We start from the raw sequence: 12,974 nt of genomic DNA, 5'->3' as shown, positions 1-12,974 counted from the left end.
AATAACACAAATGTCCAAGGAAAGGTACCTCGGCTCTTCTCAAAATCACCTAGAATCTTACCCCCAGAGAAAACCACTGCTTGTGTTTGGTGATTCCCCTCCAGATATTCCGTACGTGATGTGTATATACATCACGCTCTACATGTTGTACTCTCACTTGCTGTTTTCCCTAACAGAACATCAGGTTGTGGAAAACTTTCCATGTCAGTAAATACAAGTCAACATTAGCCCTTTGAAGGTCTGCATAGTATTCCATTGGGTGGGTGCACCACAATGTAGCCATTCACCATGGTTAGGCATTTAAGCTTGTTTCCAACTTTTAGCTGTTATACATAATGCTATGATTGAACAACCATGAGCATCCTTTGTGGGTACTTGTGTAATTATCTTTGGCTTCAGTTCAAGACATGAGATGATTGGCTCATAGGGTTTGCACAATTTTAAAGTTCTCGATATCTATCTATTGAGAGAGAGGAGGGGAGAGTAGAAGGGAGACAGACAACTAAACGACTCTCCCTAAAGGTTGTACCAATGTGTACTTCCACCACTGGAAATCATAACCTTAAAGATAACCCGATAGCCATCCAAACAAAGGTCTTGGGGCATCATACTGGGCTGCCAGATGGTGATCCCCAAGCACTTCATCTACTTTTCTTTCTCCTGACCACCAACCATAGTAAGAGAAAAGAGTTTTGGACTCAAATAGGAATACTGTTTCATAAATTGTGAGGGAAGGCCTTTATATCTTTTCTTCTCTGCTAACCACTGATCCAGGATTACCTTCAAAAAGATTGCCCTTGGCATATGGAGCTGGGGGCCGCAAGTCATCTTTCTGATTGTAGCGAAGCTTAGTGGTGTTACATGCACCATTGCCCCCGAGAACATTCACCCTTCTCCATGGGTTCGTCTAAAGCAAATGTTACTGATAAGTTCTTTTTAGGTCTTGTTCTTATATCTCCTTTCTGTAGAGCAGGAAGATGAAGGAAAAAAAGTCAGTTGGTGCCGGAGAGCTCACGGATGAGTCCCTGGGGCAATAACATTTAATCAGCCACTTACGTATAGGATTGACTTTAGAGGCCTAGGTGCCATTGACTGTTGTTCTAGATGCTGTCCTTTTTCTTTGGACATTTGCATCCTGGTAGCAACGCTGGGGAAGATAGAAAGGACAAAGCCATAGTGAAAACAGATGCAAGCTCCTTTATCAAATCCAGCTATCACTCCATCCCTGCCATATGTCTTTGGAAAATTAAAGGGACAACAGAACAACAGAACATTTAATGCCTTCATTCCTCAAAATCTTGATCACCTCCTGTTGTTCTTTTTCTTCTTCTTTTCCATATTCCTGTTCCCTCCCATCTTTCCTTATCATTGGGATCATCGGGGAACAGGAAGCAGAGAATGTGGGGTACCTCCAGGACATTCATCCATAGAATATTGCCAATAAGCTTCTTAAGGGGCTTTTTCTCCTTTTCTCCTCTATGTGACAAACCAGGAAGTTGAAGCCCTGTTTTGGAGATGCTCTGATACTGATGGCTTAACTCATCCCACTGACGTGACCACTCCAATTGTGCCGAGGGAAGGGTGTACCTAACAATGTTGGGATGTTTGTGGTCACTGCCCTTGCCCCATTTGGGCCAACTCATCTTGAGAGACTTACTCAGCACTGCACAGAATCCATCCCCTCCCAGAACTCCTTGCTTATTTTTGAAGATTGACTTTTGCATGTTCTTATCAGTTCACCTAAGAGAGGCAGCTCAGTACCTGTCTGATGAGCATCTTTCCCCAAAGCCTCTGGTGCCCTTAGAGGCTGGGATTCTCGATGGGGGTGGCTCTTGGGGAGTACACAGCTCTTCATATGTATCCCCAATGGCAGATAACAGCCAGCGCAGGCCTTCAATTATAGGCTGTTGGTTCCCTCTTTGGAGGTTTTTGATGGCTGAACAGGGTTCCTGTGACAAAAAGAAGAGTAGGCTTCAGCTCAGGAGGCTGGGACCCCTGGGGTTCACAGTCCCAGTCACCCCTAGCCAAAGAGCTCAGCTACACATAAGTTCTGCTGTGCTTGACAAAGCTCTTAATACTTCCTAGGAGACATTCAGCATTCACTCCTGAGAAGGTAAATGAGAGGTACAAAAGCTAAGATCCTTTAATCAAGGGTAACATCTTGAATGTGTGACCTCGGACAGGTCACTCAAGAGTCTCTGAGCCTTTGCTTTCTTAACCATAAAATGAGGCTATTGAAACTTCCAACTTTAAAGAGCTATTTTGCAGGCCTAATGAGAAAACAGATGTGAATGTGTTATAAAAGCGTGATGTTTATGATCGCTGTTGCGTCAGAAATCATCACTGTAGCTGTTGCCTGGCAGGGAGAGGCCTTGCCTGATACCCAGCATAGGAGGCTGATCACGGACTGGGCCAAGGGAGGCATCAGCCTTGTTTGAGAGGACAAGGGAGGGGAGGGCTGGACACTTACCACTCGGCACATGGACTTGCTCTTGCTCATTAGCTTTTCCAGCAGCAGATATTTAACAATATCACAAGGTAGCAGGGCGTCTTTCTTGTCTTGCTTGTTGGCCAGGCTAAAGCCAGGCATTGGAGAGAGGGAGGGAAGGAGAGGGGAAGAGTGAAACTAAGATAGAGGCCAAGGGCAAGAAAAGAAGGGAAAGAGGGGGGCAACCAATTCTGGTACAGCTGCTATATATGCAGGGACCAGCTTTTAAGCCATCCGCAGTGAGGTGAGCCAGACATTTTTCTAGCCAGCTCTCAATGAAGGAGAGAATAGCACAAGTAATTTGAACCTGAGATAATCCCCAGGTCTCCCGTCTCACTTCCACACGACACACTCAAACTTTAATTAGAATTGCCAACTGGGATAGGAACAGATTTGGAGCTTTTACATCCTCCCCCGAACTCTGTTCATGTTTGAGATGGGGGTGCTAACCAGCAACAAAAAAGGCTAAAAGGGAGTGGGAGAGAGGTGAGACTTGACAGGCCACCTGAATTATTACCCTGGAATAAGAGTTACATCACTGTCAAGGGAGGAGGCCAATGGCACTGAATATACAAAATAGGGGTTTTCTACCCTCGTCTCAGGGTCAGAGACTGAAGCCAGAATAAAGAAGCAAATGTAGGAAGGCAGTCTTCAGGAAGAGTTGAGGGATGGGTTGGGGGGGGGGGGGCAGTGTTGGAAGATCCAGATATTACTCTCCATTTCCCTTTAATGCTTGCCTTCAAAATTACCTTTGCACAGTTAGATAACAGGTTCCCCCATGGCAGTGCCTGGTAGAAAGTAGCTCTTAAAAACAGGCCCCAGAGGAGAGGGGGGCCCCTTTGCGCCACTCAAAGAGGAGAGGAGCTCTAACTGGATGTGACAAAGGGACCACCTAGCCCTTTCTCTGTCTACTTCTCTTCTAAAGGCATAAGATGGGAAGGGGAAATTGGACACAAAAGCAGACTCTTACAGTAGAATGGGTTTCCCGGAAACTCTTCTATCAGACAGCAGGCGGGTTAAGATGACCCTCGCTTCCTGAATGCGCCTTAAGTTACTGGAATCCAGAACAAAAACCAGCCCATGTGCCCGAGCATAGTAGTTGGGCCAGATTCCTTGGCTCTTCCTGTCTCCATTCAGGTCGTAGATGGAAACGTCATAATTATCCAGCAGGAGTGTGGTCATTTCAGGTTTCACAGAACTGTCTGTCCTACTGGGGAGGACTATGCATAGGGGAAGAAAGAAGCGAGAAGAAAACAGGGGACTCTAGTTAGATGAAAGAATTTGTTAAACGATGATCTGAACCTTGACTAGAGCCTGCCCTGAGGAATCCTACGGAGGTATCCTGCCATCCTGCTCACACTCACCGATCCATCCTCCTAAACTGGCACTTTGTTCATGCCACCCTCTCCTGGCTCAGTAACCTTCTGTGAGTACCCACTGCACCGAAGATAGAATACAGACTCCTTTCCTTCCTAACCTGTCAGATCCATCGCTTCCCTGACTGGTGTCCAGGGTCCCTCGTACCCAATCTCTTCCTATGCTTCTTGACTCGTTTGCCTCTCCACCCCCAACTCCGCATGAAGGTCTTGCTCTCTCTTGCCTTGAGCCTTCATAAGATGCTATTCCTGCTGGTTAGAACACTCTTCCACTACCCTCTGCTTGATTAACACCTATTTTGTTTTTCTAATATCAATTTAGATCTTGTTTCTTCTAGAAAGTTTTCTCTCACACCACCATCCCCCAGGACAGATAAGGTGCCTTTCTCCTGCGCTTACCACTATCACAGCACATATTACAGTGTTATAGATTCTATGATTTATTTATCTGGGTTAGAAACTGCGACAGGATAGGAACCCCTTCAGTTTTATTTACTGTTATATTCACAATGCTGAGCACAGAAGCTGGTACACAGGTGCTCAATAAATATGTGTTGAATGAATCTGAGGAATGAATGAACATCCTTTCTTCAAGGCCCAGCTCAGACACCACTTTCTTTAGGAAGCCTCTCTGACTGGCCCAGCTCTCCCTTTTCTCTTGTTGAGCACATGATCTGTTAAACTGGTCCTTCCCCTCATTCTGTGCATGTCCTGTCTCCCCAGCTAAGATGTAAACTCTGTGAGGGAGGGGCTCTGCATCTCCTTAGACACAGTAGGTATTCAGTAAATGTTGATCATACCGGTTACTGTGGATGAGAGTATGAAATCCTCTTATGTCTCCTCTGAGCAGCCATGCCAAACTCAGATACGTTCGCCCTTTCAAGGCTATGACCAGACCATACGATCCCACAGGGCATTCCACCCTTCACGTAGCCCCCAGAGAACTGTGGTTCAGCATGACAGTCTGTAGACACATTCCAGTTCTTTGAACTGACAGCACTTACCTGTGCTCATGCTTGGGTTCCTTGCCCCGAATGACCATGGCAGACAAAACAGTTATAGTGAATGATGTTGATACTAATGGCCTATGTCCCCAAATGTTTTATAGCTGGTGTCTTCAAATGTGCACACAAGTTACTACTTGTAGATTGGAACTTCCTCCCTAGGCTGTTACCTGTCACAACCATTTGCAGGCGTTGGGGGGGAGGGGCAAGCGATTGCATTTTGGGTACAGAGGAACCTACTAGATTGACTCTGGCAGTCCTGCATGGGCAGGGGTGGTCTGAGATAGTCTTCAGAATGTGACATCAGTGGCACTTTGCTTCTTAGCCATTAAAAACGTCTCTGTGACGTCACAGCCATAAACCTATTGGTTTATGAATCAGCCCCAAGTTACTCACCAAACACAAGGCAAGTTATACAGTAACAAATTAAATAGACTCCAGGCTCTGTCCTCTAGGAATTAGCATGGAAAGCAGACACGATTCTCATAGGCAAAATACCGTAGGGCTAATTACAGATGAGTGCTTCCCAAAGCTTCCTAGCCATTAGAAAGGCCTGGGGAGTTCTTCAAGTATAGATTCCCAGGCCCCACCCAGACTGGATGGGAATCTAGGGGTGGAGCTGAGTTGGGTTCTAAAAATTATCCCCACTTTTATCAGTAATCTTGTGATTCATCCTGGCTCTTTGATTTTCTTGCTGCTGCTTACCTTTTTACCATTTCTGCCACTCAGAGAATTAGGAGAGGCAGAGTCAAGTTTGCTGCCGATAAGGTGAGATACCAGGCTGAACCACTGGCTAAAATATGCTTGGGGCTGCCACTCCAAGGGTGGGGGGAGGGGGAGAGAGGGAAAAGTTGGAAAGAGGCAACATGTAGCCTGAGGAGAAGGATCGAATGGGGGAGACTATTCATTCCATAAATGAATGAGTACCTACCTGAAGGTACTAAAAGTACAGAGATTGAAGATACAGAGCTGAAAGGATCCATCCTTTTTCCTCAAGGGCTCACAGTATAGGGGATGGACTTGCAGTTGTGCAATGATGTTGTGATAAGTGCATGATCAAGGGAGGCACAGAATAGAGTGGGAGCTGAGGAAGGAGGCACTGGGCATTAGGGATGACTTTCCTGAGGTCAAGCTTAGGCTGTGTCTTCAGGCATTTTGTGAAGCAGGTAGATGATGGAGGGGATGAAATGCTAGGGAGCAGGAGAGCATATACAGAAAGCGTGGGCATGGGAACTAGAACGGCGTGGTGCAGATGAATGGCAAGTCATTTGTTTTGGCTGCATCAGGGGGCCTATGTGGAGAGCATGGAAAACGAAGCTGGAGGAGAAATCAGGGACCACATCATGGAGGGCCTTCATAGTGTGTGGATAAGCAATTTAACTTTTATTTGGACAGCAACTGGGAGGCACTGAGTGGTTTCAAGCAGGAAAGGGCCACGATCCGATGTTTGCATTAAGTCCTTCGGGCAGCTGTGTGGACTGAATACTGGGGAGACAACCACAGACGGCAAGATCAGCCAGCAGGCTGTTTGCTGTATTTCAAAGACATTGATGCTGGCTTCAGGGCGGCCAGAGACAGGAGTCACGTTGGCCCTTTCCTCTACTTTGTAGATTGCTGCCAGGTTATATAAACAACCACCTCATCATAATCCATGTTTTATTTAATAAAAATCAGTGGAGGGCATCCTCTGCCAGCCACTGTGCCGGGCTCTTTGACTGATTGGCTTCGTTAGCTGGGGCTTCGCAGCTGGAAAAGTAGCTCCCTGCAATTCTGTGTAATGGCTTCCTGAAATGTCACGGTAGCAATCTGGAGACTTGGTATTAAACTAGCATGTCTCTGAACTGACACCGTTTCTTAAGCTCCAACCCTCTATATGAGCTGTCACAAAGAGTTATTGAATGAACTTCATCATCCCACACTTGTCTCTCTTATCTAGACCAAATTCCACTTTAATGGAGCTCTGAACCAGACACTTTCAAACATGCCAGCCTTCCTAATCAACTGCAGTGCTTTGCATAGTCTGAGTTCATTCATCCTGACACTGTGAGAAGAACTTCAATTAGGATATCTTGTAAAGGGAGCAGATGACAGACATGACATAAACAGGCTGATAATACCCGAGGAGAGGAGTGTGTGTGTCTGTATCTGTGTCTGTGTGTCTCTGTGTTGGGAAGTGTTTCCCTTCAAAAGAGGAAACTTGAGGGTCATGAAATGAGGCTAGGAAGGAATGATTATTTCATTGGTCACCGGGACCCATGGGAGACCTCAACCAGTATCTAATGCTCTCAGTTCCTTACATCTCTGGAATGCCTCCGCAAGAAGAGTCTTGCCTGAGCTGTCCAGTCCCACTATGGCGACGGTTGCATACCTAGAAATGGAAAAGGAAAATGAGCCAAAGCTTTAAAAGCACTGTTAGTTCTTAGGCTAAAGAAAGATTATACTCTTCCTTGGTGTTTGGGGCTCTGCCTGCAGTGGTCCCAATGCAGTCATAAAAGGGACAGCCGGGTGGTAGAAGGTGGTGTGGGAACCCCTCTCTAAAGCCTCCAAGGATGCTTTTCTTCCCTGGTTCACTTGCCTTGTAGAATTGGTCATCCTCTCCCCAACCCTTCCCCTCATCTTGTAGATACTACTTAGTCACCTCCCCTAATGATATATATCATAAAGATTTGTCCTTTGAGGGACCATGGGCAGGTACATTGGAGGACATGGTGGAACAGGTCTAGAGAAATAATTATAGTATTACCTTCGCGGCTCTTCAGTTGCCTTTAGACGAGAACAGCAGCCGGTCAGTAGCCGGAGCATGATTCAGCTTAGTTCTTTAATATTAAGGGAAACAAGGAAACAAGAAATCAGCCCCGTTATTAGCTCTGAACTTAAATCAGCTTCTAAGTACACAGGTACTGAGAAACAGAAAGCCTGGGACTGTCAGAAGTCCATTATTTCATTCTACCCAACCTTGTCCTTGTCATAGAGGGAGGGACTGGTTATCATCAACTCTAGTGGCAAAATGGGGTGATTTCTTATTAAAGCAACCCACACAGGCATAATGGCACCCCTTCAGCCATAGTTCATTCCTGTTTTGAATATCTTCATGCAACCTTGGAGGTGAGGGTGGGGTGGAGAGCTGTCTTAGAGAAGAACCAGCTTAGGTTTCAAGAAGGACCTATTGGTACTCTCTCACTTTGTCCCAGCTTCCCCTTCGCCCCCCACCCCATGTCCTCAAGTCCGTTCTCTACATCTGCATCTTTATTCTTGCCCTGTCAGTGGGTTCATCAGTACCATTTTTTTAGATTCCATAAAAAAAAAAGAAGGACCTATTGGAAGATCTGTTCTAAGTAACAGCTATTCATTGGGCTTGGTTCTCTTACTGCCTCTGCTTCAAAAATGTGGGTGTTGGTGACCCACTATCATAGATTTCATACAATTCCAAGTGCTATAAGGGATTTTAGAGATCATCTACTCTAATTGATTTCGAACAACAGTCCAGGTACTCTACTCTCAAGGATTCTCAGGGAGTAGCATAGGCTCCCCAGGTGATATCAAAGTACAGCCACATTTGGAAGTGACTGCCTAAGTAGAAAGGGTAATGTAGACAATCACTTCACAATTAATCCATGGTGTAGCCTGTATTAGTATTTCATTCCTTTTTATGGCTGAATAATATTCCATTGTATGGATATACCACCTTTTGTTTATCCACTCATCCGTTGATGGACATTTGGATTGTTTCTACTTTTTGACTCATGAATAATCCTGCTATGTGCATGTGTGTATAAGTTTTGTGTGGACATATGTTTTCAGTTCTCTTGGATATATACCTAGGAGTGTAACTGCTGGGTCATTTGATAATTCTATGTTTAACCTTTAGGAAGTGCCAGATTGTTTCTACATTTTACATTCCTACCAGAATTGCAGGATGGTTCCAATTTCTCCACATCCTCTCCAACTCTCGTTGTTGTATTTTTTTATAGCCATACTAGTGGATGTGAAGTGGTATCTAATTGTGGTTTTGATTCATATTTTCCTGATGACTAATTATGTTGGGGTCCAGAGCTGGGGGAAGCTCTGGTTGGGTTTACAAAGTACTTAGGCTGATACTCAGATGGGCTTTGCTTAGCTATCTGATGAGCATGGTGTATGTGCCCACTTATCAATGGATAACTTAGCAGGGTTCTACAGAGTCACGCACTGTTTTAGAGAAGTGCCATCTCCAAATAGGGACTCACATTTCATAGCATTTCTTAGAGCATAGTTCATTCCCTAGAAAATCATTCAGATTCCCATAAGGACCTTCTGGAGGATAGCTCTGGCTTATGCCAGATGAAAGGGAAACCTTATATGTGGCCTGTGATCAAACCAGCCTTGCTCCAGCTTTGCTCATGAAGCTGATAAGACCTAGAGCCTGAAACACTGGAGTCTGATTGTCTGGGTTCCATGATAGCCACCTCCCTTTGAGATGAGAAGTAGCAGCTTCATGTCTGTTTCCTGATAATTGTCAGAGCTTGCTAACTTGATCTCAGGCAGTCTGTATTTGTTAGTACCACTAAGAAAGATCAAACTGGCATCACACAAATTCTTCCTTAAGAACATATCTTAAAGAAGGATAAGTGGGATAACTGAGAAGGAAAATAATTGGACTAGGGATTACCAGGTCCTTCATTTCTAGCGCCTCTCCTGGGCACTCTGGAATGAAATCACCTAAATTAAACCTACCATTTTCAGATTTCTTATCTATAGAATGGAGATAATGATATATTTTGCTTACCTTGAGGTGGTTAATTATGTATCTGAGTAGAAGTTGGTTCTTTTTGGGTGAAAGACCTAAGACGGGTAGAGTAACAGAAAAGTGTATTGAGCTCTCTAGCCTTCTTGCCAGAGTAACTGAGCTCAGTTGCCCCCTTCTAACGGGTAAGGCGATGTCCTCACAATGGCTGTCAAGGTTCTGACATATCCATGGTAACCAGCAGCAAACCCACATCTCCCTACCTTGCCTGATTACAGTTAATCACTACATGAACTTTTAGTCATCATTTTTTTTTAAGTTTACAAAGTATTTATATAGAACTTACTATGTGCCACCACTCATTTAAGCACTTCATACATATTAAACTCATTTCATCCTTATTATAACATTACAAAAAGGAGGAGCTATCATTCCTTTTCAGAGATGAGGTTCACAAAGAGGTTAAGTAATTTGCCCAAGTTTACCTAGCTAGTAAGTGGTAAAGCCCAGAATTCAAATCCAGGCAGTCTGGTTTCAGAGTCTGTGTATTAAGTTAAGGGTCTCACAGGCTATGTGAGTGAGATTTCAGGGACCAGGGAAACTGCCTCAGCTCTGGGTCTTTCCATCTTTTCTGGACAAACTGTATTGTACTTATTCTTTCTTTTAAGTTGACTTTATTTTTTAGAACAGTTTTAGATATACAGAAAAATTACAAAGATAGTACAGAGTTCCCATATACTTTGCACACATTTTTTGGGTACGCATTTTCCCCTTTTATTAACAGTGTTGACCTAAATCACATAAATGGCCAGTTATTTCTCCAGCAAAAATGAGTTTATTTGGGATCAACAAAGATTTACAATTTGGGGTCTGCAACCATGACAAGCCACACACAAGTACCTCTTACAGCAAGGAAGAGAAAAGGCAGTTGGGTGGGCTCTACTACATAGAGTCCATTGAAGGAATTGAGAGTTCGAAGTCTTGTGGCTTTTCATTGGCTGAGTTGTGGCAATCTCTCATTGGCTGAAGTCTTGCCAGGCAAGAAAAGAAAGTCTTCCTGTTGGGCTCTGCTGTTGTCATAGGGTGTGAGAGCTTCCCCTTCTGGCCTCTTGACTGTTTTCATTGTGGTTTTTGTTTATTAATTTTTACATTTCCTCCCTTTGATCATGATCTTTCTCTGAAAGCATCGCTGAGTAAGAGTCAGGTTTTCTGGTTTCGGTGGCTTTTTGTCCCTCAGTGCCAGAAGGGACCTTTCCTGGGTGTAGTGTCCCACAATGGAAGGAAAGTGCACATATTGGAAACCTGCTGAGGTCACATTTGAGTAATAAGGAAGGATAGGAGGGACAACTCTGAGGCACTTTTTATCTAAAGTCCATATATCATCAAGATCATAGACACTGGAGATCACATGAAGTGTTATTTCATCCTCAAAGGTTTGGCTGACAAACTTCTGACAAGCCTGTTCTAGATATCTTGTGAAAACTGTCTCATCAGATTTGTTTGCTTCAATTCTGGGAACTGTTTACTTTCAGGTCACCAGATGTTGTGCAGGTCCACTTAGGGTATGGTGCTTTCTTTACATGTGTCATGTGAATCCAAGAATCTGTTCCCTGGAGTTTGATGGCACAGGGGTTGGTTAGTAGTACCTGATAGGGGCCTTTGCAGTGAGGTTAAAGAGAGTCCTTCTGGAGGTGTCTTTTCCAGTAGATGAAATCTCCAGGTTGCAAGGGTGCTTAAGGTCTTCGTCTCCTGAGAGTGCACTGTGAAAACATTGCTCTACCAAAACATGGTTATTTTTAATAGAAGCAATTAGGTCTTTGCAATGTTGAAGTATTTCTCGTTTTGTCAGTTGTGGGGCAAAAGAGGTATGAGCCAAGTGCCTTGAGTGTCCTGTGACTATCTTAAAGGGTGAGTGTTTGAGTTCCCAAAAGGGATGGATATAAGATTTAGAAGGATCCATGGCAATGCTTTTGGCCAGCATATTTGGAGGGCCCATACACATTTTGCCAATTGAGTTTTAATAATGTTGTTAGTGCATTTGACTAAATCAGAGGATTGAAGGTGCTAAGCGTAGTGAAAGTGTTGTAAAACTGGCCAAACAGCATAGACATCAAAACATCTGACCAGTAAAATTGGTCCCTCGATCATTATGAAGTTGGAGAGGATTTCCCCAGGTAGGTATAATATTTTCCAAAAAGATTTTAGCCACAGAAGAGACAGTAGCCTGTCTGCAAGGGAAGGCTACAGTCCAGTGGGAAAACATTCAGACCATGACCAAAACATTTATATCCCTGAGATGGAGTAAGTTGTATGAAATCCAATTGCCAGACTTTGAGTGGTCCATTAGGCAGTTTAAAATGTTTGGGAGCAATAAGAACAGGCTTCCCTGGGTTGTCCTTTGGACTAGTGGGACAAATGAGGTAGGCACTATTTGCAGCTTTGTTCATGTTTCCCCACCAGTATTGACTCATGAAAGTTGTAATTTTGTCAGTAGACCAGTGGTTTAGTGCATGTACAGTTCGTTAGGAGTAGGAATTTTAGAGTCTCCAGTAGGACTGAGTTGTTATTTGATCTGAACCAGAGATTTCACTTTTTATCAAACCAAGAGTTGTTGAATTTCCAATCTTGTTTTTTCTCTTCTGAGGCCAATTTTTGGGCTTCTCCGGCCAGTTTTTTTTTGAGTTATCATTTGGGGAAATATTTCTTTGGACCATGACAGAAGTTTGACTGCTATTGGTTCCTTGAAAGGCAGTATTCCCTGTGGAACTGTCAGCAAGGTAATTTCCCGTAGCTTCCAGGGAGTCAATTTTAGAATGCCTTGGAATTTGAATAATAGCTTAAGTGGCAGATAAAAGTATTACATTCAATAATTCCTGACCATAGGGGCCATTTTAAACTTTATTTCTAGTGGAAGTTAGGAAGCCATGTTGCTTCCACAACATTCCAAAATCACAAGCTTCTCCAAAAGCACATCTACTATCAGTATAAATATTGGCAGTTTTGTACTTGGCTAAAGTACAACCCTTTTGGGCTGAAGTAGCCATAGGTAAAGATGCTGCCTCAACAACATCAAAAGGAGATCCAATAGCATACTCAGCACAATATTTACCATGATCACCTTTTAAATAAGAGCCATCAGCAAACCATGAGAAGTCAGCATGACCCAAAAGATTTTCTTGCAGATCATCGCGAGGCGTCAGGAGGAGATCCATCAGTGTTAAGCAGCTGTGAGGGACTTCATTGGTGATGGAGGACAGAGGAGTAGCAGGATTAAGGTTATTACAACTGAAAAGAGTTATGTGAGGAAGTTAACAAAAGGACTTCTTAGGAGTTGAGGCGGCTGACTGAGAAATGTTAAGTGTGGTGAGAATTCAGAAGGGCTT

The 12,974-nt window shown here is 43.9% G+C and overlaps 1 protein-coding gene across 1 annotated transcript; it reads right to left on the bottom strand.

The window, feature by feature from the left end:
* Nucleotides 1-857: 857 nt before the first annotated feature.
* On the bottom strand, nt 858-7,670 carry LOC130838902 (ADP-ribosylation factor-like protein 13A). The gene is made up of 7 exons (XM_057712622.1): nt 7,612-7,670; nt 7,166-7,236; nt 3,459-3,708; nt 2,471-2,576; nt 1,762-1,949; nt 1,057-1,147; nt 858-962 (listed from the first exon to the last, which is right to left on the bottom strand). The coding sequence occupies exons 1-7, from the start codon at nt 7,668-7,670 to the stop codon at nt 858-860; spliced, it is 870 nt and encodes a 289-aa protein (XP_057568605.1).
* Between the last annotated feature and the right edge of the window lie 5,304 nt (nt 7,671-12,974).

Source organism: Hippopotamus amphibius, chromosome 16 (assembly GCF_030028045.1).
Source record: "Hippopotamus amphibius kiboko isolate mHipAmp2 chromosome 16, mHipAmp2.hap2, whole genome shotgun sequence".
NCBI classification, from domain to species: Eukaryota; Metazoa; Chordata; class Mammalia; order Artiodactyla; family Hippopotamidae; genus Hippopotamus; species Hippopotamus amphibius.
Note: the sequence above shows the minus strand (reverse complement) of the source record. Positions and strands in the feature narration are given on the sequence as shown.